We start from the raw sequence: 26,158 nt of genomic DNA, 5'->3' as shown, positions 1-26,158 counted from the left end.
GAGTAGTTCGCTTGAATGTGTGGTTTAGCATGCCATTGTTGACATAAAGGCGTTGTTGCAGCCTTGTCACCCTCCTCCGTTTGCTGAGCCAGACGCACATACACCCGATGGCGTAGACTACCAATTTCAAGCACGGTTGCATCAAGGCACGTTCGCCCAAGCATGCCCCCCGTTTGTACTACTAATTATTTATCACGCATCGCGGGCCCTTGCAGGCAGTTATTCCCAGGCGTTCTCCCATACAAGTGCTAATTTGTTCACCTAAAGAGCCTGCATTCCTGTCCAGATAGATGGGTTTCCTGAAGCATCACAAAGGATGGTTTATGTCTGTTGAGTAACTGCAGTACCGTGCCCCTTTTGATTGTGTCACAGAGCCCATTGACATTCCAGGACATGCAGGAGAACTGTGTGCCATCACTATTACTCATTGTGGCCATCAAGAAGAGCCTTATGCAAGAGACTTGTTCCCTTGTCTGGTGCTTTGCCTTGAATAAAATACATTCCCTACACCTACATAGCCAAACCCCAACATATCTCAATTCGCCCCCTTCCAATACATCTCATAAACTAGATGTATCCGTTGCCCGAACGATAACTCCAACTTCATAAAATAATGGGGAAGACCTTAAGCCTGTCGCCCTAACATCCAACCACCCGCATAGCTGGTGTAATTGAACTGTGAGGAGGGCAGCTGCTACCGTTTGAGCTAGGTAGCTCAGAGCTAGCTAGCCCTATATCAACCACATTATTTAGGCAATACGCCTTTGCCCAATTTTAATTTCTACAGCCACACCTGTCTCTTGGGAATCCAATTTTTGTCAGCAACTCATTGTCCTCTACAGGAGCTTTGTCAGTTTCTTCCAGTGGAGGCCTCGGAGAGACCGAACTATCGGGACTACGCGAGACTGGCAGTTTTTTTTTTTTTGCCTCAGTCCCTGACTGCTGTCTAAATAAAGTTCAATCCAATTCCACGCGTTTTTAGGGTAAGTGAAGAAGTTGGTTTTCCCGTTTAGGTAGACCTTGAGCTGCGCTGGGAAGAAAAAGGCACATATAACTGAGTCAAGAGATTGGCGCACCATTTGTACATTTCTGGTGTAGTCCAGGATGAATGCAATTCTGGCTCCATTGTATATTATGGGACCTTTGGCGTGCGCCACCTGGAGGATTGAATCCTGGTTGTTCAGTAGCTTGGCTACAGTGGTTCTCGGCGAGGCCCCCGGCGTTGATAGGCCGTTAGGGGTGCGATGGGCCCGCTCAACAGAGAAGACATTCAAGAATCCCTTAGCTTGCATAACGTCGGCAAGCCATTTTTCAAGAACTAGTTCCATACATGGGCATTCCGATTTCTCTGGGAGGTTTAGTATCCTGATGTTAATCCGGTGGGCCCTGCCCTCTGCCTCCTCCACCCAATCGTCCAGTACCTTAATTTTCCGTGCCATGCCGGAGACATGTTGCCCAAGTGTCGTAAGGGTGTCTTCTGATTCAGCTATGTATGTTTCAGCTTCTCCCATCCTAGAGAACATCTTCTGAAAGTCCTGCCATAACAGATTAACCTCGTACCACGAAGGCCTGCTGTTATGTTCAAGCCACAAAAAAAATGCTAGCACTCCCTCCGAGAAGGAAGGCAATCGCAGACGAACAGAGAAGCGAGTGTGGCGTGTTATTTAGCATGGAGCATACAGTGCACACTATGGCCGGGCCTGGCTCCCGGGTTACTCACAACCGGGAACGTCGGCACTCTTACAACACTGGCGACGAGGCAGAAGCGATCTGCGCACCACATAATTAAAAGCACAGTGGCCGTGTTGAGGGATGCAGTCCTTATCTCTCTCCCTCTCTCCCCACCTCGCGAAGGCTGAGCAGCTCACAGGCCGTGAGTCAGGACACACACTCAAAATCAACACTGCAGAGGGGGGAGAGGCGGAGGGAAACAACGCTGCCACCTACAGACAACCACCCACACGACAAGGACACACATGATGGCCACCACTCCAGCAACCCCTACCAGGCTGGTCACGAACTTCAGCCCCAACCCCAAACCACGCATCCGAGGATATGGGGGCATGGAGGGGTTCCCATGGCCCTGTTTAACTCATACCTGGAACCATCTTCAGTCACGCCCAGGTGGGCCCTGTGGTTACAGAAATTTGAGATGGTTGATGGAGTGCAAAGACATTGCCACGCCGGGAAAGATGCACTCACACCTGCTACTGAGCGTAGGTGATAACACACTGCACATTTTCAACTCGCTGCCACAGGCACAAGATGCATCTGATGTATACAAATCAGCAAAGGACGCTCTGACACACAATTTTATGCCCCAACTCAACATGGACTATGAAATCTTTAATTTCTGCATTACAGTACAAAACAAGGCAGAGACACTTGACTCATAACACACTCATTTGCGACGACTCGCCCTATCATGTGAATTTGACAATGTGGACAGAGAGATCAGATGGGAAATAATTAATGGGATGTATTCTGAAAAATTACAGAGGATCAAACTGAGTGAAAAGGGAATCTCCCTACCTCGCATTCTAGAATATGACCACCGAAGGAAACATTCACACGCGCGAGCTGCACAAATGAGCACCATGCTCCAGTGGCTGCAAATACATCCCACCCCAACAGTAGCTGCAGTCACTAATAGGCCGCCACCATGAGGGGAAGACCAGGACCCTGCCCGCACACAGGGAGTGGGCATCATTGCATACCTGGACCAAACGGCTGCTGGTGGTGTGGTGGGCAAGGGACACAGGAAATGCAACTGCCCAGCACAAGGCACCACATACAGCACATGCGGCCGCATGAACCACTACGCCAAGGTCTGCCGGTCCTCGAACCACCCAGTCAGTCAGCGCAGCCCCACAGGCAAACTGACCCTCAGACACAGGAAACAAGCTAAAGCATGTCATGTCGAGGCGGATAACTATTCCGCGTCGGCAGAATCAGAAGGGGAAGAAAGCCAGACTATGGCGACCATCGCGATCTGCCAAGCCAGGAGAAAGAAGGGGAAAGTACACCTGATATCAGCACTGGTATGAGGAGACCAGAAATACAGAACAAAGAAAAGGAGACCTTGATGCAACATCATGGTATTGGAGCAAAAGGTCACAATGATTATCGATACCAGTGCCCCAGTAAACGTAATGCCACACAGAAGCTTACACTCATTGAACCCCCGACCCAGATTGAAGCCCAGACACGCAGCTCTATGCATACGGGAGCCGGAAGCCGCTACCTTTAGTCGGTTGATTACTCACCACACTCAGCAGAACAAAGGGGGCCATCTATCCAGTAAATAATATACGTGGTGGATGCAGGGGTCGAATATTTGCTCAGCTGGGACTCCGCAGAGGATCTGGGCCTCATAAAGTTCACCTGTGATATCTCAAGCAACGACGAGGTCCGCGACCTCGTAGCACAACACCCCAAACTATTTGAAGGTATCGGATGTCTCAAAGGCAGAGTGATAAAGTTGCACATCGATCCAACAATACAGCCGCAGGCAGTACGACATCAGAGGACCCCATTTCACATGAGGGACCTGGCCCCCAAAGAGCTGCATGACCTGGAAAAGCAGGGATCATTGCGGAAGTGACCGGACCAACACCATGAGTCTCCCCGATAGTCATCACAAAAAAAACCAAAACAACCTGGCAAGATTAGAATCTGTATGGACATGCGACCTCTCGAACGCGGCAATTGTGCGCGAAAGACACACCTTCTATGAGATCATTGCGGATCTCACAGAGTCCAAGACATTCTCAGAAATCGATTTGAAGGCAGGCTACCATCAACTCAAGCTGCACAGAGATTCAAGATACATCACCACATTTTCAACACACCTTGTGCTGAGGCTGTACAAACCCCTAAACTTTGGAATTTTGTCCGTAGTCGAAGTCTTCCAACAGACAATCCACATCGTCCTGCAGGACGTCCCAGGAGTCCTGAACGTCAGTGATGATATTCTTGTACATGCAAAAGACAAGGAGGAACACATGGTTTGACTGGCGGCAGTCCTTGACAGGCTGGAAAAAGCAGGCCTAACCATACACAGGGATAAATGTGAGTTCCTCAAAGAGGAACTCACGTTATTTGGTTACATTGTCAATAGCCGGGGCATGTCAGCGGACCCACTGAAGGTGGCCGACATCAAAGAAGAGACACCTCCCACCACACCAACCGGAATTCACAGTTTCCTGGGTATGGCAACCTACTGTGGGAGATTTAAAAACAATTGGCCACACTACCTTAGCCATTATGAGCACTAACCAAGACGGGTGCAAAGTAGGACTGGGAATACGAAATGCCAAGTGTTAGGGAGAATTCTCATTCTATGGCTAATTTCCCTTACCTAGTGAGTCCCTCGGCAGCTTTGCTGGATTTCTGGAGTTTATTCTTTCCACTTGGTAAGAGTATGAACTGTCCCCCCCACTCTTACCTGTGTTTTGCCATGTGTATTTCATCTGTTTTTGTGATTGTGGACTCTGGAGCACACCACTTCAGTAGCCCCACTCTTTTGTGTGTTACACAGCACCTTCAGTGCAGTGACACAGGGTTGTCTTTTAGACTTCCCACCGACTCTATTTCTGGGGCTGACGCCACAGAAAAGGGTAAAGTTGCCATTAAATTTACATAGTCATTTAACCACAGATCCAGTACACCCCATCTTACATGGAGTATTGGAAAGGGTTAATCCTTAGCCCTTTTTATCTGTACCTCCTGGAGCACTGTTTTGCTCTTTTAACATTTAGACTTGGCTGGTGGCAGTGGTATCTACCCTAACTTTTCTACCGCTATTATACTATATAAACGTGGTATTGTTTAGGCTATTATATTAGCCTCAAACATAAACCCGCTTGACCAAATACTCTTTCTTTTGGCTCCGGTCGCGTTTATTCGCCATTTCTTTTTGTTAAAGTCCTTCTTGTGTTTTACTTTGCAAGGCAAACCAGGTTTGCCTTCTTTGTTCACAGTCTTTTGGTGGGCTTCTGCCAAGAAGCCCTCCTCTGGGCACCTGGGTATCTAGGTGGGCTGAATGTGAGGGAGGGGTGTAGTCACCCCCTGCACAGGGTATCCTAGGAAACCCAAGTCGCACTTTGCCATGATTGGCTGAGGTGGTTGTCCGGGCCGGACAACCCCCCCTGCTGCGTGATTGACAGCCAGGCTGTGTGAATGGGGGATTTTCGCATAAAGGGCAGGACTCTTGGGCTGGAGGTCAGAGTCGCCACTGGAACTACAAGGAACCGAAGAGAAGCGGAGAAGAAGACGGCTGCTGCAACTACCCCATCCCGGTGAAGCCCTGCTGCAGTCTTGAGCTAACTACCCTTCGACGACCAGAGAAGATCCAGTCCGGAGTCTTCTTCCCTTGAGCCTGGTGGGGTCAACCAGCTCATCTTCCACAGCCAGAGGATCCTCTTCGTGGTCGAAATCGCTGCACCCTGCTGTAATGGTCCGCATAGCCATCTGAAGAGCCTCTCCTGTTTTAAAGGAGCACACCTTTTATTCACCGGCGCTGCTGCTGGCTTCATCCCCGAGTAGGCCAGGCCCCTCCAGACGTCCTCCTTCTTGTCTCCACGACCAAAGCTCCAGGAACCGTGGGTCTGCAGGAAACTACCAGGAACAACTGCCGTGGCACCAGCTTCTTCATTGAATAAGGTACTGTGTCCAGCTTCGAGGAACTAGGGTGAATCCCTTTTCTCCTCATGCAAGGCTTGCCCTTGTCTTCCCTCCTTCTTATAACTTTTGCTTGGCAACGTTGAATCTTGAACTATCTGACTGTGTGATCCTCGACAACAGGAACCCGGTTCCACTTGACACTGACTCCGGCCTATTGACTTTTGTTTTCCTGTCAGTAAGTGTTCTCTGATTCTGTCTGCCTTGACAAAAGTATTGCCTATGATTTTTGCCCCCAACTCTCTTTGGTTAACTCAGGTGCTAAGTGTGTTTTTGCCCCGGTAACATTTCTTTCCGCGGATACGGGTATCTTTCGTAAGACCGAACTGTCATTACTGTCAAAAAGTGATCGCATATGTATTCCCGGTAACGTCTTTTGTTTCACAACACCGGTCCGTTAAAACATAGGGTACTTACCTTGATTTGTTCAGTGCCAAGAGAATTGGTTGCGTGTAGTGTATTTTCGTGTGGTTTTAATTTAATAGAAGTGAAGTGTTTTACCAACAGATGGTTTAGAAATAAATGTACTTTTACTTTTAAACCTAAAATCTTTAGTCAGTGTTTGCTTGAGTCAAAGCAATTGTGGTCGTTGGTCCTTTGTGTAATCTCTACTACTGCTCATTTGCTCTTGAGATAAGTCTGGCTTCTCCGCTACTGATGCCACTTTAACATAGTAGTACAGGCTTGTACCAAAGGTTAACTTGTATTACCACCTGTGGTCTTAATTGTGTGTAGTGGTCCCTAAGGGCACTGCACAGGATTCTGCCTAACACCAAGATGCCTTCAACAGCATCAAGGAAGCCTTGTCCACCACAACCAAGATGGCATACTATGATGTCAACCTACAAACAGAGCTACATGTCGACGCCTGTCCGGTCGGATTGGGAGCAGTACTAGTGAAAACCTCCCCAGCGAGAGACACATGGCCCATAGCATATGCGTCCAGAGCCCTCACCCCCACAGAACAACGCTACTCGCACATCGAGAAGGAAGCAATCGCCGTTCTGTGGGGGTGTAGACATTTTCACCTCCATTTATACGGGTGAACGTTCAAAACATTTACAGACCACATCTTCGCGGCCTCAGCGTCACACCCTCCAGCACGGGTGGGCAAGTGGTTACTCCAATTACAACAATACGACTTTGACCTTATATACAAACCGGGGGCGGACAATCCCGCAGATTTCCTGTCAATACACCCACAAGCCACCACAGAGTCCAAAGTAGCAGAGTCACACAAGACAGAACAACACATCTGCTCCATTGTGGATACAGCGAAACCCAAAGCAGTAGGCATACCAGAGCTCATCAAAGCCACAAACGACGACCCTTGCTGCACCCTGACGAAAAATACCATTCTAGGAGGGGCGTAGAACACATTCCTCCAACACAATCAATCACGGACGAAGGCCTCATCCTAAGGGTGGGGGTCTGCATTATGTTCCCCGTCCCTACAAGGGAGAATAATTGCACTGGCACATGATGGACACCAGTGGATGGTGCTCACAAAAGCAAGAATCAGGGATAGGGCATGGTTCCCCAACCTTGACTACAAAGTGGAAGACGTGGTCATGACCTGCCTCCCTTGCCTATCCACCGGTGCCCCGCCAAAGCATGAATCTAGTCAGAACGCACTGAGAAGCACATCACACTGGGAGTCAGGGTGCGCAGACTTCTGCACAGTACAAGTGGGAACCTACCTCCTAGTAATCATTGACGAACATTCTCGCTACCCAAAGGATGAGATTGTTCGCTCCACTGCAGCGGAAGACATCATACCAACCCTGGAAAAAAAGATTGCAACCCACGGACTGCCAAAGCAGTTGAAGAGCGACAATGGACCACCTTTCCAAGGAGGTGAATTTGCCAAATACATGGAAGACCTCCAGATTGCACACCAACTCATCATGCCAAGATGGCTCAGGCAAATGGCGACACCGAACGGTTCATGAGGACCCTGAAGAAAGTCATGAGGATTGCTAAATCGCAATCGGACCAGTGGAAACTAGAACTGTTTAGAATACACCGAAATGATCGCTTAACAACCCACACATCGACAAACACACCACAGCCGATGTCACGTTTCGGGCCATGCTACCATCCTCCTTACGGCACCACAGCCAGAAGAGAGCCAAGTCGATGGACAAGAGGAAAACAGGTGAGAGGTGAATGAGGAGGAACAAGCACATGAGTCACAAGAGACGAGACAGGAAATCACACACCAAAGCAGGAGACCAGGTGCCTGTCCATCGAGGTCAAAGCTAGCAAGTACCTTTGAGACCAAACCTTGGACAGTGCTGCGACAAAAAGGAACCATCGAGTCCCCATCCGAGCCTTACCAGACGGCAGCACAGTCGATACCACCTGAGAACGGCTGTGAGGCCATCAGGCAAGCTAAGTGACTATGTGCGTGATTTAAGACTTGAATGATGTGCCATGAATATAATGTCATTTTTGTTTTCATGGGGAAGGAGAGGAATGTTATGTCGACGTTACTATGTCCACGTGGTTAGTGAAATAACTGCCGGGACGCCCTCCGAGGGAGAAGGCAGTTGCAGGCGAACAGAGAAGAAAGAGTGGTGTGTTATTCAGCACGCTGAGCTCAGTGCGACCCGGCCCGGCTCCCCATTCACTCATAACCGGGAGTGCCGGCACCATTACAACAACCTGCCACACTGCACCTCTGCTTTGGGTGCTCCTCCAGTACCACTGCTCCTCCCGGAATCAGCCGTGGCACAAGACGCTGCGCAGCTCCCACCTCCAGCAGCAGGTTGGTGCAGCTCAGGTGGCCTGGCGATCCTGCCTCGAAGCATGGTGAGCAGGGTGCATGGCCAGCAACAGGTGATCCCTGGTCTGAATCAATTAGCCAAAATGGCGCCAGAGAGAGCCACAGGAGAGCCGCTATGCTCAGCTGGGATCTAGCCGATAGGTCGGGCAGAACAGGTCCCGTCGCTCTACGGCCCCACCTCTCCCTTTCTCCCACTGGGTCTCTAAGAAGAGTGTTGTAGGAAAACTGGCATTTATTTCAGGATATTTACGGACTGAGCAGCACAGAATGCGCCGAAAAACTACATCTGCATATTTAAGCATATTTCGGCTGTGCAAAAGCACCCCTAAAGTCCCCTTTTAAAGATTTGTTTATACCCATGATGTCGGCTAGCTTGACATGCAAACCTAACTTTTTAATGCGCTGAAAGTACAGTGTTATTAAATTGGAGATGTTTCAGGCTTGCATTATTTAGCACCTTGTGAGTCATAGTTTTCCATTCAGGATGTGGAAATAAAGCTTCTATGTCATTATTTGGGTGTTTCTATAAGTGTTTGCATGTTCTGTTGCTTTTCTATGCAATTTGTGTATTTTGCAAGTTAGCTCTGAATAACTATTACTGTAGGCCTTGAAATACAAACTTAAAGGAATAGTTCACTCAAAAATTGTATTGTCCCAAAAGATGGGCAATAATCAAAAACATACATTAAACTTCTTTTTAAGGAAAGTTCCTATGTAAACTTTTGCGCAAACGAGGCCCAAAGCGTTTACATGGGAGCATCCATTTTGTCATTTCAGGCAGCCTCCTCCGCTCATGTTAAGCTCTGCACTGGCGGCACTAAACTAGCAGCAAATGCCCCCTACTGGGAGCTTTTGCTTACTGCAGCCAGAGCAGAGCTGTACATGGAGGAGGCTGCCTTCACTTTCATTTTACATTTTCGGTGCTCCCCAAGCCCAGGGAAGCACAGAAAACGTAACATGAAAGGCAAAAAGAAAAGGCGCTGCAATTATAAATACAACAAAGTTGTATTTGTGATTGCGGTGGTTAGAAAACCATGGAAATCATAAATACAACAAAGTTGTATTTCTGACTGTGGCAGCGGCTTTCGCTTTGAGTCTCCTGGGTTCCCCCGGCTCGCAGTCGTAGGAGGTGCCCGGGAAACGTAGAAAGAAAACCACAACCTTTATAAAAACAACAAAGTTGTATTTATGTTTGCTGGGGCTTCAGCTTTGAGTCTCCTGGGCTGCCCTGGGTCGGGGGAGCCCAAGAGACTCAAAGCTGAAGCCGCCGCAAACATAAATACAATGTTATAAATGCTGCGGTTTTCTTTCTAAGTTGGAAAGAAAACCGCAGCATTTATTTTGCAGTGCTTTGAAAAAAGAATGAAATTTAAAGCACTTACCAGCATAGGCTTCTGTTCATCTCTGCTCTTCGGCAATAATGTAGCAAAAGCCACCTGCTGGTAGCTTTTGTTTATTACAGCTGGCTGTCTTTTCCTTCATTAGTGCCGCAAGAGCAGAGATTAACACAAGCACAGGAGGCTCATCCATTTCCCAAAATAGATGCCTCCTAGTGCTTGAAATGTGTGACTTTGAGCCTCATTTGCTCAAAAGTTTACATAGGAACTTTCTTAATAAATATTTTTTATATATATTTTTGATCATGGCCCATCTTTTGAGGCAATACAATTTTTGAGTGAACTATTCATTTAAATATTCGTACCAGGTAAAGCTTGGCAGGCATGTGTTGAGTGCTTAAATTGAAGAGTGGGTTAAAATCCCCGCTTTATTCTTTAGCCCAGGTTTGTGAACCTGAGTAAATAATGTAATCTCCTTGATTTAACTGCAAAACGTAAAGTGCTTATAAGCAATTAATTTCAACCTATTTTTAAAAGAATGCCATTATATCAATGGGCAGATTTAACGATTTTAGGGACAAAATGTTGTACACTTGTGCTCCTTTGCTAGTGAGCTCCAAAGCCCTCATATAGAATTGCGTTATTGTTGCAATGGCCCTCCCTCGATCCCACATCACTTTGTGTGACAGGTAGCTATACAGTCTCACCGGCCAGCCAGTGCACCAGAGATTCAAAACTAGCGGACTAACTGCAACAGAACCAACAACCCCGTTGCTGGCAGTCACCGAAGTTCTTCCCTACAGGAGAGTGATTGAAAACTCTTTTCTGTTATACTATGTTATTGGGTCTTTTATAGCACATTTTCTGCAATTCACAACGTTTCTAGGAACATTGAAGTGTTCAGATATGAAAAGATTAGCCTCGCTGTGTGTTGTAAGTTTTGGATATTTTGTCAGCTGTCTGGAGCAGTGGTAATGTGCGCGCTAGGCTTCTAAGGTCATTGTGTCATTGTCTGGTGGTCTGTCAGAGCCATGCTCAAGGAGTGTGGGGAGTTGTGTTGATGTTTACAGTCATTTAGTGGAGACATGAGCCTTTCCATTGTGTAACCTTTGTTTCAGTGGACTGGTTCTGTGTCGCGACATATTGCTTGCTAGGGGGGGCGATAGAAAGATGTTGCGGTTATTGTTTATGTATCTTTCTCCGGGCAGTTTAATTGCATGCATACACCATGTAAGCATAGGGATTTGGGTCTTTTAAAGGGCACTTTAGGCAGCAGCAGCAGCACACAGAAAAATGAAGCTTTTTGTTTTTACCAGCAACTGAGCAGGGAGCCAAGGGCTAGAGGAGCGATGGACCAGGGGAGCAACCTACAAGTGAACCAAGGACTGGTGAAGAGTAACTCAACAGAGCAGCCAGAAGGGCAACCAACCAGTCTTTACTTTTACTGGAGCTCATTGATAATCTTTGGCTATTAGGTGGGGCTCAAGCGCCACTTATAAGCCTGAAGCTGGATTACAGCTAGAAGGGAGCTGACATGTGAGGAGGGACACACAGCTTCAGGGTGACTAGCCAAGTTAAACCCTATGGCTATTCCCATTCACTTCCTGACCCTCCCAGCCCAAACCAAATCCTCCTGCGATCTCTTTCAGCTGTCTCCATATATCAAGCAGTAACATCAAACTGCTGCCTGCCAGTGTCATTTCAAAGAAGTCTGCTACGAGTTAATGCCTTAATTGCAGCTGTAAATGTGCTCCTGATGTAATAAAAACGCCCTTATCTAGTGTACATTCAAACACTTCATGTATATCCGTTGCTTGCACTGAAGTCCTTTCTAAATACCTATTGACAAAGTCAACAGTGCTGGCTTGTGAATAGGTTTTAGATAGGCATTGCTATCATATGCCACCATTTTGCAGCTGTTGCCATCTCGTGGCCAGATAGTACCGTTATGGTAGTGCCTAGCAAATTCCTATACAAAAGCCTTAACTTGTGTCCTGGCCAATGCTTGCAACCAGTTGAAGTGACTGCAACCAGAGGATTACTGTCAACTATGAAGTGTATTCAATTTAAGTTACGGGCATGGGCTTGCCTAAAGTATTGAATTTCTGGTTTGCTCAATTGTTATTTATAAATACCATTCTTTTTATTTTTTTATTTTTTTATTATTACCGTGTTATACAGAATTTATTAACGCATGCGAACAAAAGGATAACGAAAAAGAAAGCCACATAAAAAGAAAAAGGGGCAACAATTGGGAATAACAACAGAGTTAAGCAGATTTTTCCAGCCTACTAGCCATGGGTAGCCAAAAGGAGAGCTACCTTTCTCCATAAAATCGTAAAAAACACAACACATGGTTTGTGGTTCCCCACCATGAAGAAATCCCAGGGTGCCTCTTCCAAACAGGACTGATCCAAACCAGCGGCTAACCTGGCCACTGCTCGATGGACTTTAGTCGACTAACACTGAAGCATCAAGTGCTGCGCAGTTTTCACGCTTGCACTGCTGCATAACCTACATAGCCATAAAGACCTAGGGGATGTGTTCCCATGCCCCTGTTACCTCTAAGATTTTAACACAGTTGGTTTTCAGCTTCAGATAGTCCCATATCGATGAATTTCCCACAAATTGCTCAATATACTTTGGGGTATTGGTCCTGGCCAATATGTACTCAATGAACAGTCGGCTATTATGTTTTTGTAGCAGCTGTTCATCGTACTGCTCACGAAAGTGCACTTGAATCACCTTTTTCATTGCGGTTTTAAACCGTGGATAAGACAAACAAATGGGGGCCCCAAAAGCCGCTGTCAACCTTTGGTGCGCAGTTTGCACAATGTGGTGCAGTGTGTTGCCCCTTGTGAACAAGGGTTTGCACAAAGGTGCCTTAAAGATGATGGAATTGAGCGTGCCCCGCTTCATTAGCCAGGCGCCAAACGAGGTTCAGCAAGGAAATCTGCAGTCTCGCTTTGCAAGAGAATATCTCAAGCTCGAGGAGAATAGTATGTACTGGGGTGCATAGAGGCAAGCGGAATAGTCTCTTCAGCATCATGGATTTGCGCACCGCAACTTGCGAGTCAACCCCTGAGTGCCAGCCTCCAGCTAATCTTAGCCGAGAATAACTGAATCAGAATTCCAGCAGAGTAGCCCCTGCCCCCACGAAGCGTGCTAGCCTCTCCACTGATCCAATAGTCTGGGCACATCTGACCTTAACATGGGCAAGATGGGAGTTGCCGGTCAGCCCTTCCTCAACGTTAATCCCCAGGTATTTATATTCCCTAACCACCTCAAGGAAAACACCAAATACCATTATTAAGGAAGGATACAGTAATCATTGTAAAAGAACATTAGGGTCACCTGTGATAGCTGGATTGACTTCCTGTAGCAAAATGACATTTTTACTCCTGGTACTGTTGAGCCTTATGTAGTTCTATTTTAATGCAAACCACAATACGGTCAGGCTATGTTTGTAATTCTGTTTTTGAGTGTAAATTATGACTCAAAGATAATACTAATAAACAGAAAGGTATGTCAAATAGTATCTTGTTTAATTTGCATGCACAGCTGGATCAAAGAGTTTGGTGTATTAACATATTGTTTAGCTATTTCTGTCAGTGACAAGTCTAGTGCGATGTTTGTATTATTTTTGATTGTTTCAGGCAATGTCTAGTCAAACTACAATGTTACAATGAAGATGGCAAACCACAGGCCAAACCCAACCCGTCCCTTTCCCACCCTCCCGATCCTTCCTTGGATACAGCCAGATTACCTCTAGTTCCTTCTCTCCACCTCCACATCTCTCAGTTTCCCGTGGCCGTGCGTGACAAGGTCATCCAGTCCGGTTTTTTCTATTAGAATGAAGAAGGGGTTTGCACCAGGCAGTGCACCCAGCTCACCCTCCAACGCTGAATGATTGTGTTAAGGCACAGTTATGACTTCAACTCACAGTACAATTTTTCACTAGAGATAAAAAGAAAGGGGATGGCGGTCCTACATCTGACGGGCAAGGGGAGAAATCTGATTCACTGCATGGGGCCACTTTGTCCTTTGTTACTCTGCTGCTCCCGGACTAAGTTTTTAACCTCTACCCTTTGTACTCGGCACCTCTCATTTCCCGTACGAGCTCATCCTCCTCCAATTACTCAATGTTCTGCATGAAATACAACAGTAACCCACTTTTCATTTCCTCCCGCCATTCCTCTTTTCGCCTGAAAGCATTATAAAGACGTAGGAGATATAACGTGCTACAAAAAAGCATGCATAAAAATATTCGAAAAACACACTTTCTTTCACTCTCTTTTTTTGGTAAAAAAAAATATTCGAATAATAATGAAAATACGTCAGATAAATACTTGGTTCACTTCCTGCACTTCCTGCAGCCAGCTCCTTGCGAATGTTGTTATTTCCACAGCTCATTCGTCGACAACTCGGTGTGTTTTACTTTGCGCTCTACTTTCCTCTGAGAACTCTGTGTACTTGTTGATTCACGCTCTGCTGCAATCACTTCCGCATTTCGTAATCGTCATCCTAGATTTACAACGGAGCAGGACGTTTCGGCGCGGGCGGATTTGGCGCAGCCGGTTCGGCGCGGCGGGCCGCACCGAAATGGACAGCAAGGGCATTCACTCCAAGGAAGCATACAAATGCTGCGAGGAGGGGTTCAGGAGGGAGGTGTGGGCAGTAGCTGCGAAACTGCTTGTGGAGGTTGGAAGGACTATGCATGTTTTATTCCCAGCAGGATTGGAGACATGAGGCATCCATTCGTGGCTGTGAAATTGTGGCCCAGCACGTCCACATAAAAATGCATTGACATAGCCAATAGATTTGAATTAGAGTTTCTAGTAAAAACACCTTTGGTGTGTCAACGATGGGGGTGCATTTTCTGTACATGTGTCCTTTAATGATTGCGTAAGGTGGTTCTTTTTAACACACACAATTGGTAATCTTGGTGAGTTTTTAAGCCAGGCAGCCATAACGGGAGGGCGTGCCTTCCCAATGTTTGTGTCTAAAGATGACAAGTGCTTTCAAAGCTAGTCACAACATGTATAATTTGCAAGCAACACCGGAGTCCAGTGCAAACACCTTTCAAACAGTTTCATGCAACAGCCATTGTGGTGTCACGTGCCCAGTTATTTCCGGTCACGTGACACACCGGAAATAAAGGAATCACCGGAACTGGCGTTAGAACGCCAGTCCGGGTTTATGCAGCGAAACGTGTGGTCGCGTCTTTCTTTTGTGCACCGCGGCACACCAAGCCAGGCCCAAGCCGGGCCTACCCCCAAGGTCGGGCCCCACACACACACACCACCAGAGACCCGACATCACACTGGCGACGAGGGGAAAGGAAAAGAGCCCGCGAGTGGAGCTGCATATCAACACGCGCAGCATCCGAGCCTCGTTTTCACACCCCCAACATTCCAAACCTACACGCAGGCCCGACGGAAACTTTGGAAGCCTCGTTCTCAGCCCCCCAACGTTCTAGGAGCATCGCGCTCGGTACAAAGTGGCTGCAGCAAGTCCCGCCTCAACCAAGAACAATTTAGGTTTTTTTTTCCTCCTATTGAACAATTAAAATATCAGGAGGCACAACCAAGCTATCAAAGTCAACGGAAGACATCACTCAAGCACTCAGGCACCTGCATCACGACACGGGTGAGTGAAGCCCTACAGGCCTGCAATTTTTGGCTGCGCCATCACCCCAGTAACGCAACATGTCCAGCAGAGAGTCAAGCCCCTCGAGGGTCAACACTAGCTCGTCATCCAGAAGGAGCATCACCACAGATCACCCCGACCCAGCGCTCACCACGCTCATGCCTCCGTTTGACCCATTCACCACTGGAGAAGCCATTCGCTGGGAAATCTGGCTACAACAGTTTGAAATGCACCTCGACGCAAGAGATACCACAGTACCAAAGAGGAAACGCACCTTCCTTTTGCTCAACATCGGGTCTGCCGCCTTATGCCTGTTTAACGCCATCCCAAACCGCAGAGACGGAAACGACTACGACGCTGAACCACATCGATCCCGACAAAGGAAGAGACCCTCATGTACAGTCATCGCCAACGGAGAACCACTAAAAGTAGTCATCGACACTGGCGCAACAGTGAATGTAATGCCAACGACAGCATTCGGCAAGCTCCGGCCCAAAGCCCAAACTCCATGAGAAGAAGGTCCGACTATACGCCTACGTATGCAAGAAGCCCCTACCAGTGCAAGGATCCTTTAAATCAGACTTTTCTCATAATAACACCAGTTGCCAGGCACGCATGTATGTCGTGGATGCTGGCTGTGAAACGCTGCTAAGCTGCAAGACAGCGGAAAAACTGAAATTAATACATTTCACTTTCAGCCTTCAACACAAAGAACTCGATGTCCTACTAGAACAATACCAAAAGATATTCCAAGGCATCGGATGCCTGAAAGGCTGAACCATCAAGCTCCACATAGACCCTACCATCGAGCCGAAAGCCGTCCGACACCGACGGATACCGTTCCACTTGAGAGAGGCAGTGGAGAAGGAACTGGCCAAGCTGGAAGAAGCAGGGATAATAGAAAAGACGTCAGGCCCAACCCCGTGGGTATCCCCCATGGTGGTTGCCCAAAAACCCAAACAACCCAACGCAGTACGAATCTGTATAGACATGAGGCTTCCCAATGCAGCCATCGGAAGAGAACGCCACATAACTCCAACGATAGATGAACTCATTGTGGACCTCACAGGAGCAACAATATTCAGCAAACTGGACCTCAGATCCGACTATCACCAACTCCGACTAGCCAGAGAGTCGAGATATATTACCACATTCTCCTCTCACCTCGGTCTAAGACGGTATAAACGGCTTAACTTCGGGATATCGTCAGCTGCGGAGGTATTCCAACACGAAATCCGAAAAGTCCTCGCTGGCCTAGAGGGCACCACAAACATCAGCGACGACATCATTGTGTACGCGTCAAACGAGAGAGAGCACCACAAATGCCTGGCAGCAGTCCTGGGCAGATTGGAAGAAGCAGGCCTGACGCTAAACGCAGAAAAATGCGAATTCACAAAGGAAGAACTATGTTTCTTTGGGTACATCTTCAACGCAAAAGGTGCATCACCTGACCCCTCCAAGGTGGAGGACATAAAGAACACCAAGGCACCTCAATCTGCCACTGAGGTAAGGAGCTTCATGGGAATGGCGATGTACTGCGCGCGGTTCATTCCAGACCTTGCCAGTATTGCAAGCCCACTCCGAGAACTAACGAAGAAAGACCAGAAGTGGGAATGGACATCGATCCACCAACAAGCATTTCAACAAATTAAGGACTCACTGTCAGCCTCCACAACCATGGCATTCTTCAACATAGAAAGGCATACCGAACTCCTTGTAGATGCCAGCCCGGTTGGCCTTGGGGCAGTACTAACCCAGACAGACAATGAAGGCAACGTGTTCCCCATCGCATTTGCCAGTCGGGCACTCACCAAACCTGAGCAGAACTATGCACACATAGAGAAAGAAGCACTCGCTATCCTGTGGGGATGCCGTCACTTCAAAGTGTACCTGCTGGGCAAGCAAGCAAAGGTATTTTCGGACCACAAACCCCTGATCCCGATATTCCGAGGGTTGGCTCCTCACCCACCAGCACGCATTGAGAAATGGATGCTGCAACTGCAGCCCTACAATATCGAAGTTGAATATCGCCCAGGGACAGAAACCCAGCCGATTACCTGTCCCGTCACCCGAGGCTTGCCACGGAAGGAGAACAACCCCATGCGAAGGAAACTGATGAACATGTGTGCCACGTAGTCGCCTGCGCCCGACCACGGGCCCTGACCTTGCACGAAGTAGCATGTGAAACGGAAGCAGATCCCATCCTGCAACATACCACCACCGCCATCCAGTCAGGTAATTGGAAGAACTACCTCACGTCCATGGCCCAACGCACCACGTCAGCTCAAGCCAAACTCTGAGCAATATTCGGGATCCGACATGAGCTCTCTGTTGCCCCCGAAGGGGTACTCCTCAAAGGCCACCGAATCATACTGCCAGCATCACTAGAGGAGAGAGCCCTCCGGCTAGCTCAAAGCGGACACCAGGGCATTGTCAAAACCACAGCATACCTAAAGTCCAGAATATGGATGCCCAACATACAACAGCGGGTAGTGGAGCTGGTAGAATCCTGCGCAGCCTGCCAAGCCTCCAGAAGGCCTGAGAACCCAGAGCCCATCAGTAGTGCCCCAAGAAGCAGCAAGCGGTGGGATGCAGTCAGCATGGACCACTGTACAATTGCCAGCGAAGGATATCTACTCGTGGTAATTGACAAGTTCAGCAGGTATCCTGAGGTAAAACACGTGGCGTCCACCAACGCGGAGACCACAATCCTCACGCTAGAAAAGATCTTCGCAACACACGGAATTCCAAGAAAGATAAAGAGCGACAACGGACCATCATTTACCAGCCAAGAGCTGCGCAACTTCTTTAAGGACATAAATGTAAAACACAAGCGAATCACCCCAAGATGGCCCCAAGCAAACGGCGACGCTGAGAGATTCATGGGGTCACTCAATAAGGTCATTTGCATCGCCAAAGAACGAGGACATCCATGGCTGAGAGCGGTATATCGTTTCCTGAGGACCCACAGGCAAACCCCACACTCTTCCACAGGCATCAGCCCTGCTGCTCTCATGCTCGGGGTACCCATACAGGCAGAGCTTCCCATACACCCTCAGTGGGTAGCCCCCGAACCTGACATCCCGGCCATAGACGCCATGCGACTGAGGCGAAATGAACAAGAAAGCATTACCAGGCGAGCCAGTCACAGGCGACGCTGTCATCGTCAAAAACCGGGCTACGCCCAAGAAGATGTCCCTCAACTTTGAACTCCAACCGTGGACAGTCAGTGCGGCAAACCACAGCATGGTTACCGCCACCCGAGGGAGCGAAACAGTGACAAGAAATGTGTCACACTTCAGGAAAGTACCACCCGAACTGTGGGAAGAGTGCCCAGCGTCCCCAAGAAGAGAGACGATGGCACCTTGCACGCCCCGAGACCAAGTATCACCCAGAACCTATGCCACGCCAAGAGACCCCGAGACGACACACCAGCAAGAAGGTAGGACTGAACCTGAGCTCCCAAGAGCGGACACGCCAGAGAGAGGTAACACCCGATACCTCCTGAGAGAGAGGCCGAGACCGTCCTCCCGTCTCCAGGGATACGTGGTGGACGGAGTTTACCTACAGAAAACCCGGCCAAGATGAACTCAGAGTCAGTTTGAATGCACGGTACCGCTCTAATGTTTTGTTGTTAATAGTAGTGTAAACACCTCCAAGTTGGGGAGGAATGTGGTGTCACGTGCCCAGTTATTTCCGGGTCACGTGACACACCGGAAATAAAGGAATCGCCGGAACTGGCGTTAGAACGCCAGTCCGGGTTTATGCAGCGAAACGTGTGATCGCGTCTTTCTTTTGTGCACAGCGGCGCACCAAGCCAGGCCCAAGCCGGGCCTACCCCCAAGGTTGGGCCCCACACACACACCACCAGGGACCCGACATCACAGCCATCACTGAGACATGAGGCATCCATCCGAGGCTGTGAAATTGCAGCCCTGCATTTTTACAGGGGAAATAACCCTCCCAGCATATGCATGTACTGTCGCGCCAAAACTTCCCATTGCTGAACCGGCAAAATGGGGTGTACCGACAAACAAGACATCACAATACACAGAATCACCTCCACATCCCTCTTCCTCGTCCCAGTACTAACTTTTGCGGTACTTACCTCCAAGTCAGGAACTCTTTATTTCTGTTCTTCCATTTCCCCAGCTTTCACTACGATGAGTATTACACTCCCAGCATGACTCAGTTAAAGTCTGTCCTACTTCAGGCAGGGACACAGGGACATTTTCAACGATATTCCGCTTCAGAATGCAAGTTATAAGCAATTATTTAGAGGGGAGGGTCTAACTCGTAGTCAGCTGGTCACCCCTTCTAGCCAAAAAAGTACAAAAATGTATGTGACTTGTTAGATATTCGTTAGATCCGGTTTGATCACAATTTTCAACGATATTCCGCTACAGAACAGGAGTTATAAGCAATTATTTAGATGGGGATAACCCGTAGTCAGATAGTTGCGCCCAACCAAAAAAGTACAAAAATGTATACAAAAAATCACACAACCTACCCACGAGAAAGGCAGGACACTCGACTGGGTAGCTGATCTAAACTGCAATATTACAATAAAGGAGACTTCACCTCTATTATGGACAGACCACCACCTCATCTCCTTTGAGCTCAACATTAACAACCTTGAGAGGATAAAAAGCCCTATCGCACCACCTTGTCTCACCAGAAACAAAGGTAATATCACAGCTGAGGCCATCATACCGCTAGTACTCCCAATTCTCAATACTCTACCACCTACGAATGACCCAAATCTGATGGTAGATTTGTACAATGAATCAATGATCAAAGCTTTAGGTACTATCGCCCCATTAAAAATGTGCAGTGGGAAACCAAAGGCACATCTGAACACTTGGTTCACTCCTGAACTTAAACTACTATGCACAGAGAAGAGGAAATCTGAAATGCTCTGGAAGAATACCCCTTCCACTGAGAACAAAATCAACCTAGCAAAAATCACAGCTACGTACAAAAAAGAAACCTTCAATGATAGGATAAACTAAGCAAGTTCCAGCTCCAAAGAACTGTTCATCATCTTAAGAGAGTTGGAAAATCCTAATCCACCTGCAGACTCCTGCCCTAAGGCTAAACCTTGGTGCACCAGGATCCAATATGCACTCGCCAATAAAATTAATGGTCTCCAGACAATAATAGCCCACAAACGGCAACAAATCACCACCGATAATCTACTCAAACCGATCACACCAGCACCTTTAATCCCTGACTCAGGATTCAAATTCACCAATTTATCAGTACCAGAGATACAAAAAATCATAGCATAATTGAAACCCTCAAATTGCAGAGGTGACAGTTGCCCAGCAGAGATTATAAAAGATGCGGCCAGAGATTTGGCCCCTTTTATCACCAAACTAATCAACTCATCATTTTCCAGTAATTACGTACCCTGCAATTTAAAGGAATCATGGGTGCTCCCATTACTCAAGAAACAAACGCTAGATCAATTGATACCCACAAACTATAGACTGATTACAACGGTCCCCTTTCTATTAAAAATACTAGATAGGGTTGCATATTTGCAAATCCAAAACTATCTTGAAACTAACCAACTACTTGGTACACCACAATCTGGTTTTAGACCGCAACATGGAACAGAAACTGCGCTTGTTGACCTCAAATGCCAGACTGACGAACTGAAAGATAAGGGTAGAGTGGCCATCCTACTCCTCCCTGACCTGTCGGCGACCTTTGACTTGGTCGACCACAAGGTACTCTGTGACCACCTTGCATCGGCTGCTCATTTTTCGAGCTCAGCTATCAAATGGATTCAATCATTCCTTGACAACAGGACCATGCGGGTCTTCTCACCCTCGGCAGCTGCTTACCCCATTCCTATCACATGCGGCGTGCCACAAGGCTCTTGTGTTTCACTTATGTTGTATAACATCTTTACAAAGCCCTTATTTGATAAACTGGACCATCTGGGTGTCACCTACACGAACTATGCAGACAACACCCAGATACTCCTACTACTGTAGGGTACGTACGCCACAGATGTAGCCAGGATCAATGAAATTTATACTATCATTCAGGCATGGAGGGCCTTGCATGGCCTCTTCCTGAATGATGACAAGACAGAGATTCTCCTGGTTGGATCACAAACCAATCTAAAGAAACTCAGCCCAAACTTTATCAGCATCTGCATAGATGGGAATAATATACTCATCGCAAAAGATGTAAAAACTCTAGGTTTTTACTTCGATGCAAACTCCAAATTTACTAAACATGTGTTACGCTCACCTGGACCCCACAGGGGTGTCGATCGGACCCGGACAGCTGCGGTCTCCGTCAACGTGATGCGTAGTGCAGAGATGACTGTCTGGACTGGCCCACCTAGTCTTGGCTGCTGGACCCGAAGAAGTATTTTCCTGCAAGTGGAGACAGGGATTAGCCACCTGTGGGTTTTAGTGATGGCCTCCCAACTGTTCTCGCTCTCCCCCACTAATCACCTCCGATATCCCCTTAGTAACCTCACCTTATGTTTGTAAAAGATGAGCTCTCCATCCTGCGTGTCTTGCAGGGGCGCGTAGATACCAGTTACTTCACTGGTTTGAAGGCGTTGGGAGAGTTCCAGTAAGCATTGACTCTGAAGTGCCAGGCGGGATTGGTAAGTATCAAGTTCAAAGAGTTCAATGTGCCCGATGTTCACTCTTGTCCCCTTCCTTCCTTAAGTTGCAACTGAGTGCGTGAGAAGAAGGTCTCATAGCTGCTGCTGGCGTTCAGGTAAGAGTCTGTGTTACCCAACGCTGTCCGGTAACTATTGCATGCGTTAACGTGTTGTTTTTCTCCCTCTTTACAGATGCGGCATATGAAGATATGGAGAATAATACCGCCGGTGGTAAATCAGGTAAGTCTATGGTGGTAAGAGGTATTTGTTGATTCCCTTGGCTCACCTTGTTATTCTTGTGCCCCTAGGTGCCGAAGTACGGCGAAGAAATGATGGAGACAGTGCCGGATCGAAAGATGCTGTGAGAACTGGTGAGTATGGCACTGTGCTGGAGCTGGCGAAGCGACGCGTGCAGGACTGATGTACTTTCCAGGTCGGGAGATGAAATGGATCTGGAATCAGGTGAGGAATTTGAAATAAGTTCGTTTTCTAACCTTGTCCTTTTCTTCCTCTTTATTCTAGGAGCTCCGGATTCGAGGCGGGCGTCGCAGAAGACTGGATGCTGGCTGCAGGCACGCAGGCGTGGCAGAAGACTGGATGCTGGCTGCAGGCACGGTGAGAGTCACGCTGCTGGATGCAGAATAACACGAAGCATGTGCTGCTGTTCGGGCATGGTTTAAATAGCCTCCAAAGTAGTCCCAGGAAAGAAGTTCCCCAGGACCACACCCGAGTAAAAAATAGTCCCTGTAGTAAAATAGTCCCATCCAGGCCTCACGTTGGCTTGGATTTATTTGCAGCATGGTCTGCATGAGGTAAGTAATGTCTATGAGCCTGGCGCCTATGGCGCCAGGACTGATTTTTATTATGAGCCTGGTGCCTACGGCGCCAGGACTGAACCCAGACAGCCCCTAGCTGGGGCTGCTGGGGTTTTTGTAAATGTCTGGATGCCTGCTCCCGGGGCTGATGGGCTTGATCTGGATGCCCGGGGGTAGGCATCATGACAGCACTCCCCCCCCCCAAGGCCCCTCCTAAAGTTGTTCTTCCCCTTGGCCCTGGTTTGTCTGGGAAGTTCCGATGGAATTTCTTCACCAACTGAGGTGCATGAACGTGGTCACTAGGCTCCCATGACCTTTCCTGTGGTCCGTAACCTTTCCAGTCGATTAAATAAAAAAGTCTTGATTCAACCAACTTAGAGTCCAGGATATTCTTTACCTCAAATTCAGGTTCTCCATCTATTAGGATGCGGTCAGGTGGTTTGGCAAGTCTTGTCCCGGGTTGAACTGGTTTCAGAAGTGAAACATGAAAGACAGGATGGATCCGCATATTAGAGGGTAATTCCAACTTGACGGCCACCGGGTTGATAATGGCTGTGTAAGGTCCCAAATACCTAGGATTAAAAGTCTGAGTTCCTTTTAGAGGTATGTGTTTTGTAGCCAGCCAAACTTGATCCCCAATCTGATATCGTGGAGCATCGCTTCTATGTTGATCAGCATTTTTCTTATAATTCTCTTTCGCTTGTTTCAAATGTTCTGTTGCCTCCTTAAAGGCTGTGTAATAGTAGAATGTAAATGACTAACTGCAGGCATTTCTAAGTGCTGAGGCGAATCGAGTTCTAAGGTTCGAGGGTGATGTCCGTATATGGTATAGAAGGGGCTTTGTCCGGTTCCAGAATGTACTGAGTTATTGTATGCATATTTGGAAATCCATAAAATATCCTTCCAATTGCTTACGGTCTGGTGCAGCATGCAACGTAGGTACTGTTCAAGGGTCTGGTTGGTCCTCTCCGTCTGACCATCGGTCTGGGGGTGGTGACTGGTTGATAACCTCATGTCGATTTGCGCCAATTGACAACATTTCTTCCAAAATTGTGAAATGAATTGACTGCCTCGGTCAGAGACCAATACGGAAGGAAATCTGTGTATTCGAACAATGTTTTCGAGGAACTCCTTGGCCAAAATTGAAGCGGAAGGTAATCCTTTTAAAGGAATGAAGTGGGCCATCTTGGAAAAAATATCCACAATAACTAGGATGGTGTTAAATCCATTACATGGCGGTAGATCTGTAATAAAGTCTAGAGACAAGGTGTGCCATGGTGTAGGTGGAAGATCCAAAGGTTGTAAAAGGCCAGCGGGTTTTTTCTTCTTTTTTTTGTTTTGGGTGCAAATGCCACAAGACATCACAAATGACTTTACGTCTTTTTGCCAAGTGGGCCGCCAGAACTGTCTCTTAATTTTCACTTCAGTTTTTGCGATAGCTGGGTGCCCTTCCCAGGGTGTCATGGTAATTGGAGATGACTAGTTCTTGTATTTCCTTGTGTAGTAGAAATAGTCCTCCTTGATAGTAAGGTAGGTCATTGATGACTGAGTAGTCCGGGCCTTTCTTTACCCAGTCCTGCATGGTTGCTGGATCGAAGAGTTGTTGGATTTTTGAATGAATATCTTCTAGTGTCTGTAGAGTAGTTATGCCAAGGATTCTTTGCTCGGGAATTATTGGCACCGGTTCCGGGTTTGCATATGCTTCTCCCATCCCTATTCGGCATCTGCTTTGCCATTTTTGCGGCCTGGTCGATAAGTGATCACGAAATCAAATTCGGCAAAGAACAATGCTCATTGAAGTTGTCGCAATGATTGGGCTTTGGCTGTTTTTAAATACTGCAGGTTCCGGTGATCAGTGATTACGGTAATGGTATGCCTGGCACCAAGAAGGTAGTGCCGTCAAGCCTTAAAGGTGGATTTGATAGCTAATAGCTCTTTATCGGTAATTGCATAGTTTAACTCAGGTGCTGAGAACTTTCTGGACCAAAACGCTACTGGGTGAAGTTGACCGGTTTCAGGATCCTTCTGGGACAGGACAGCTCCCATGGCTAAACTGGATGCATCAGTTTCTACTATGTATGGAAGCTCAGGGCGTGGATGCTTTAAGACAGGTGCTGATGTGAATTTCGCTTTCAGCTCTTGGAAGGCTTTTTCAGCCTCTTCGGTCCAGAAGAAGCGTTTGTTTTTTCGCAAAAGTGCTGTGATGGGGTGTACATCATGGGAGAAGTCCGGAATGAATCTGCGGTGGAAATTAGCAAATCCGAGCATGCTTTGTACCCCTTTGACTGAACTGGGTGATGGCCACTTGAGAATTGCGTCCACCTTTCGAGAGTCCATTCGGACTGCCTTTGGAGTCAGGATAAATCCAAGAAATTCAACTTCCGTAGCATGAAAAACACATTTTTCCAATTTTGCATATATCTTGTGCTGGCGTAGTTTCTCAAGGACTGCTCGCACGTGCTTAACATGGTCAGATTCTGAGGAGGAGTACACTAGAATATCATCTATGTATACGACGACACAGACGTCAATGAATTCACGAAGGACATCGTTCATAAAATACTGGAAGGCTGCTGGTGCATTGCACAATCCAAAGGGCATCACCTGATATTCAAATAATCCGTACTTGGTGCGAAAGGCAGTCTTCCATTCGTCGCCTTTCTTGACACGTACCAGATGATCTGCCCCTCGGAGATCTAACTTAGTGTAGATACAAGTATCCTTTACTTGGTCTAGTAATTCGGGGATCAGAGGCAATGGGTATCAGTTTTTTACCGTAATCTGATTTAATGCACGGTAATCTATGCACGTTCTAAGGTCATCTTCCTTTTTTGGCATGAAGAATAAAGCTGAGGATGCAGGAGACTTGGAAGGACGAATAAAGCCATTAGCAAGGTATTGGTCCAAGTATTGCCGTAGGTGAAGATTTTCATGATCCGTGAGGGCGTAGATTCTACTGCATGGGGGTTGTTCACCGGGTAGGAGGTCGTTTTGACAATCGTATGATCTGTGAGGTGGTAATGTATTGGCCTGTTCTTTTTGAAAAACATCCTGAAGTTCTTGGTATTCCTGAGGTAACTGCACGATTGGGTTAACGACTGTAGCCAGGCCTTTGTTCAAATTCTTCTCCGGGTAACAGGTGTGTACACAATCCGGGAAGGTTATTCTCTTCTCTCGTCATTCTATACAAGGATTATGTGTTTCCAACCATGGCATCCCCAGTATTATCTGGAACTGTGGGGCTTTGATAAGA

General features: G+C 47.5%; 1 protein-coding gene across 4 annotated transcripts in view; it reads right to left on the bottom strand.

The window, feature by feature from the left end:
• The window catches only part of LOC138582307 (retinol dehydrogenase 16-like), a 253,185-nt gene extending 238,816 nt beyond the window's left edge, over positions 1-14,369 (bottom strand). Inside the window, exon 1 of one of the 4 annotated variants that reach the window (XM_069653472.1) lies at positions 14,144-14,369. In XM_069653472.1, the coding sequence (XP_069509573.1) occupies positions 14,144-14,220 (77 nt within the window). In that variant the 5' untranslated portion in view covers positions 14,221-14,369. Of the gene's footprint in view, positions 1-13,573; positions 13,899-14,143 lie in introns of those variants that run through there. The other 3 variants (XM_069653474.1, XM_069653473.1, XM_069653475.1) reach the window with 3 other exon arrangements.
• Positions 14,370-26,158: the final 11,789 nt, after the last annotated feature.

This window comes from Ambystoma mexicanum, chromosome 3q, assembly GCF_040938575.1.
Source record: "Ambystoma mexicanum isolate Mex_15411 chromosome 3q, UKY_AmexF1_1, whole genome shotgun sequence".
NCBI classification, from domain to species: domain Eukaryota; kingdom Metazoa; phylum Chordata; class Amphibia; order Caudata; family Ambystomatidae; genus Ambystoma; species Ambystoma mexicanum.
This window is presented reverse-complemented; position numbering and strand designations above follow the sequence as displayed.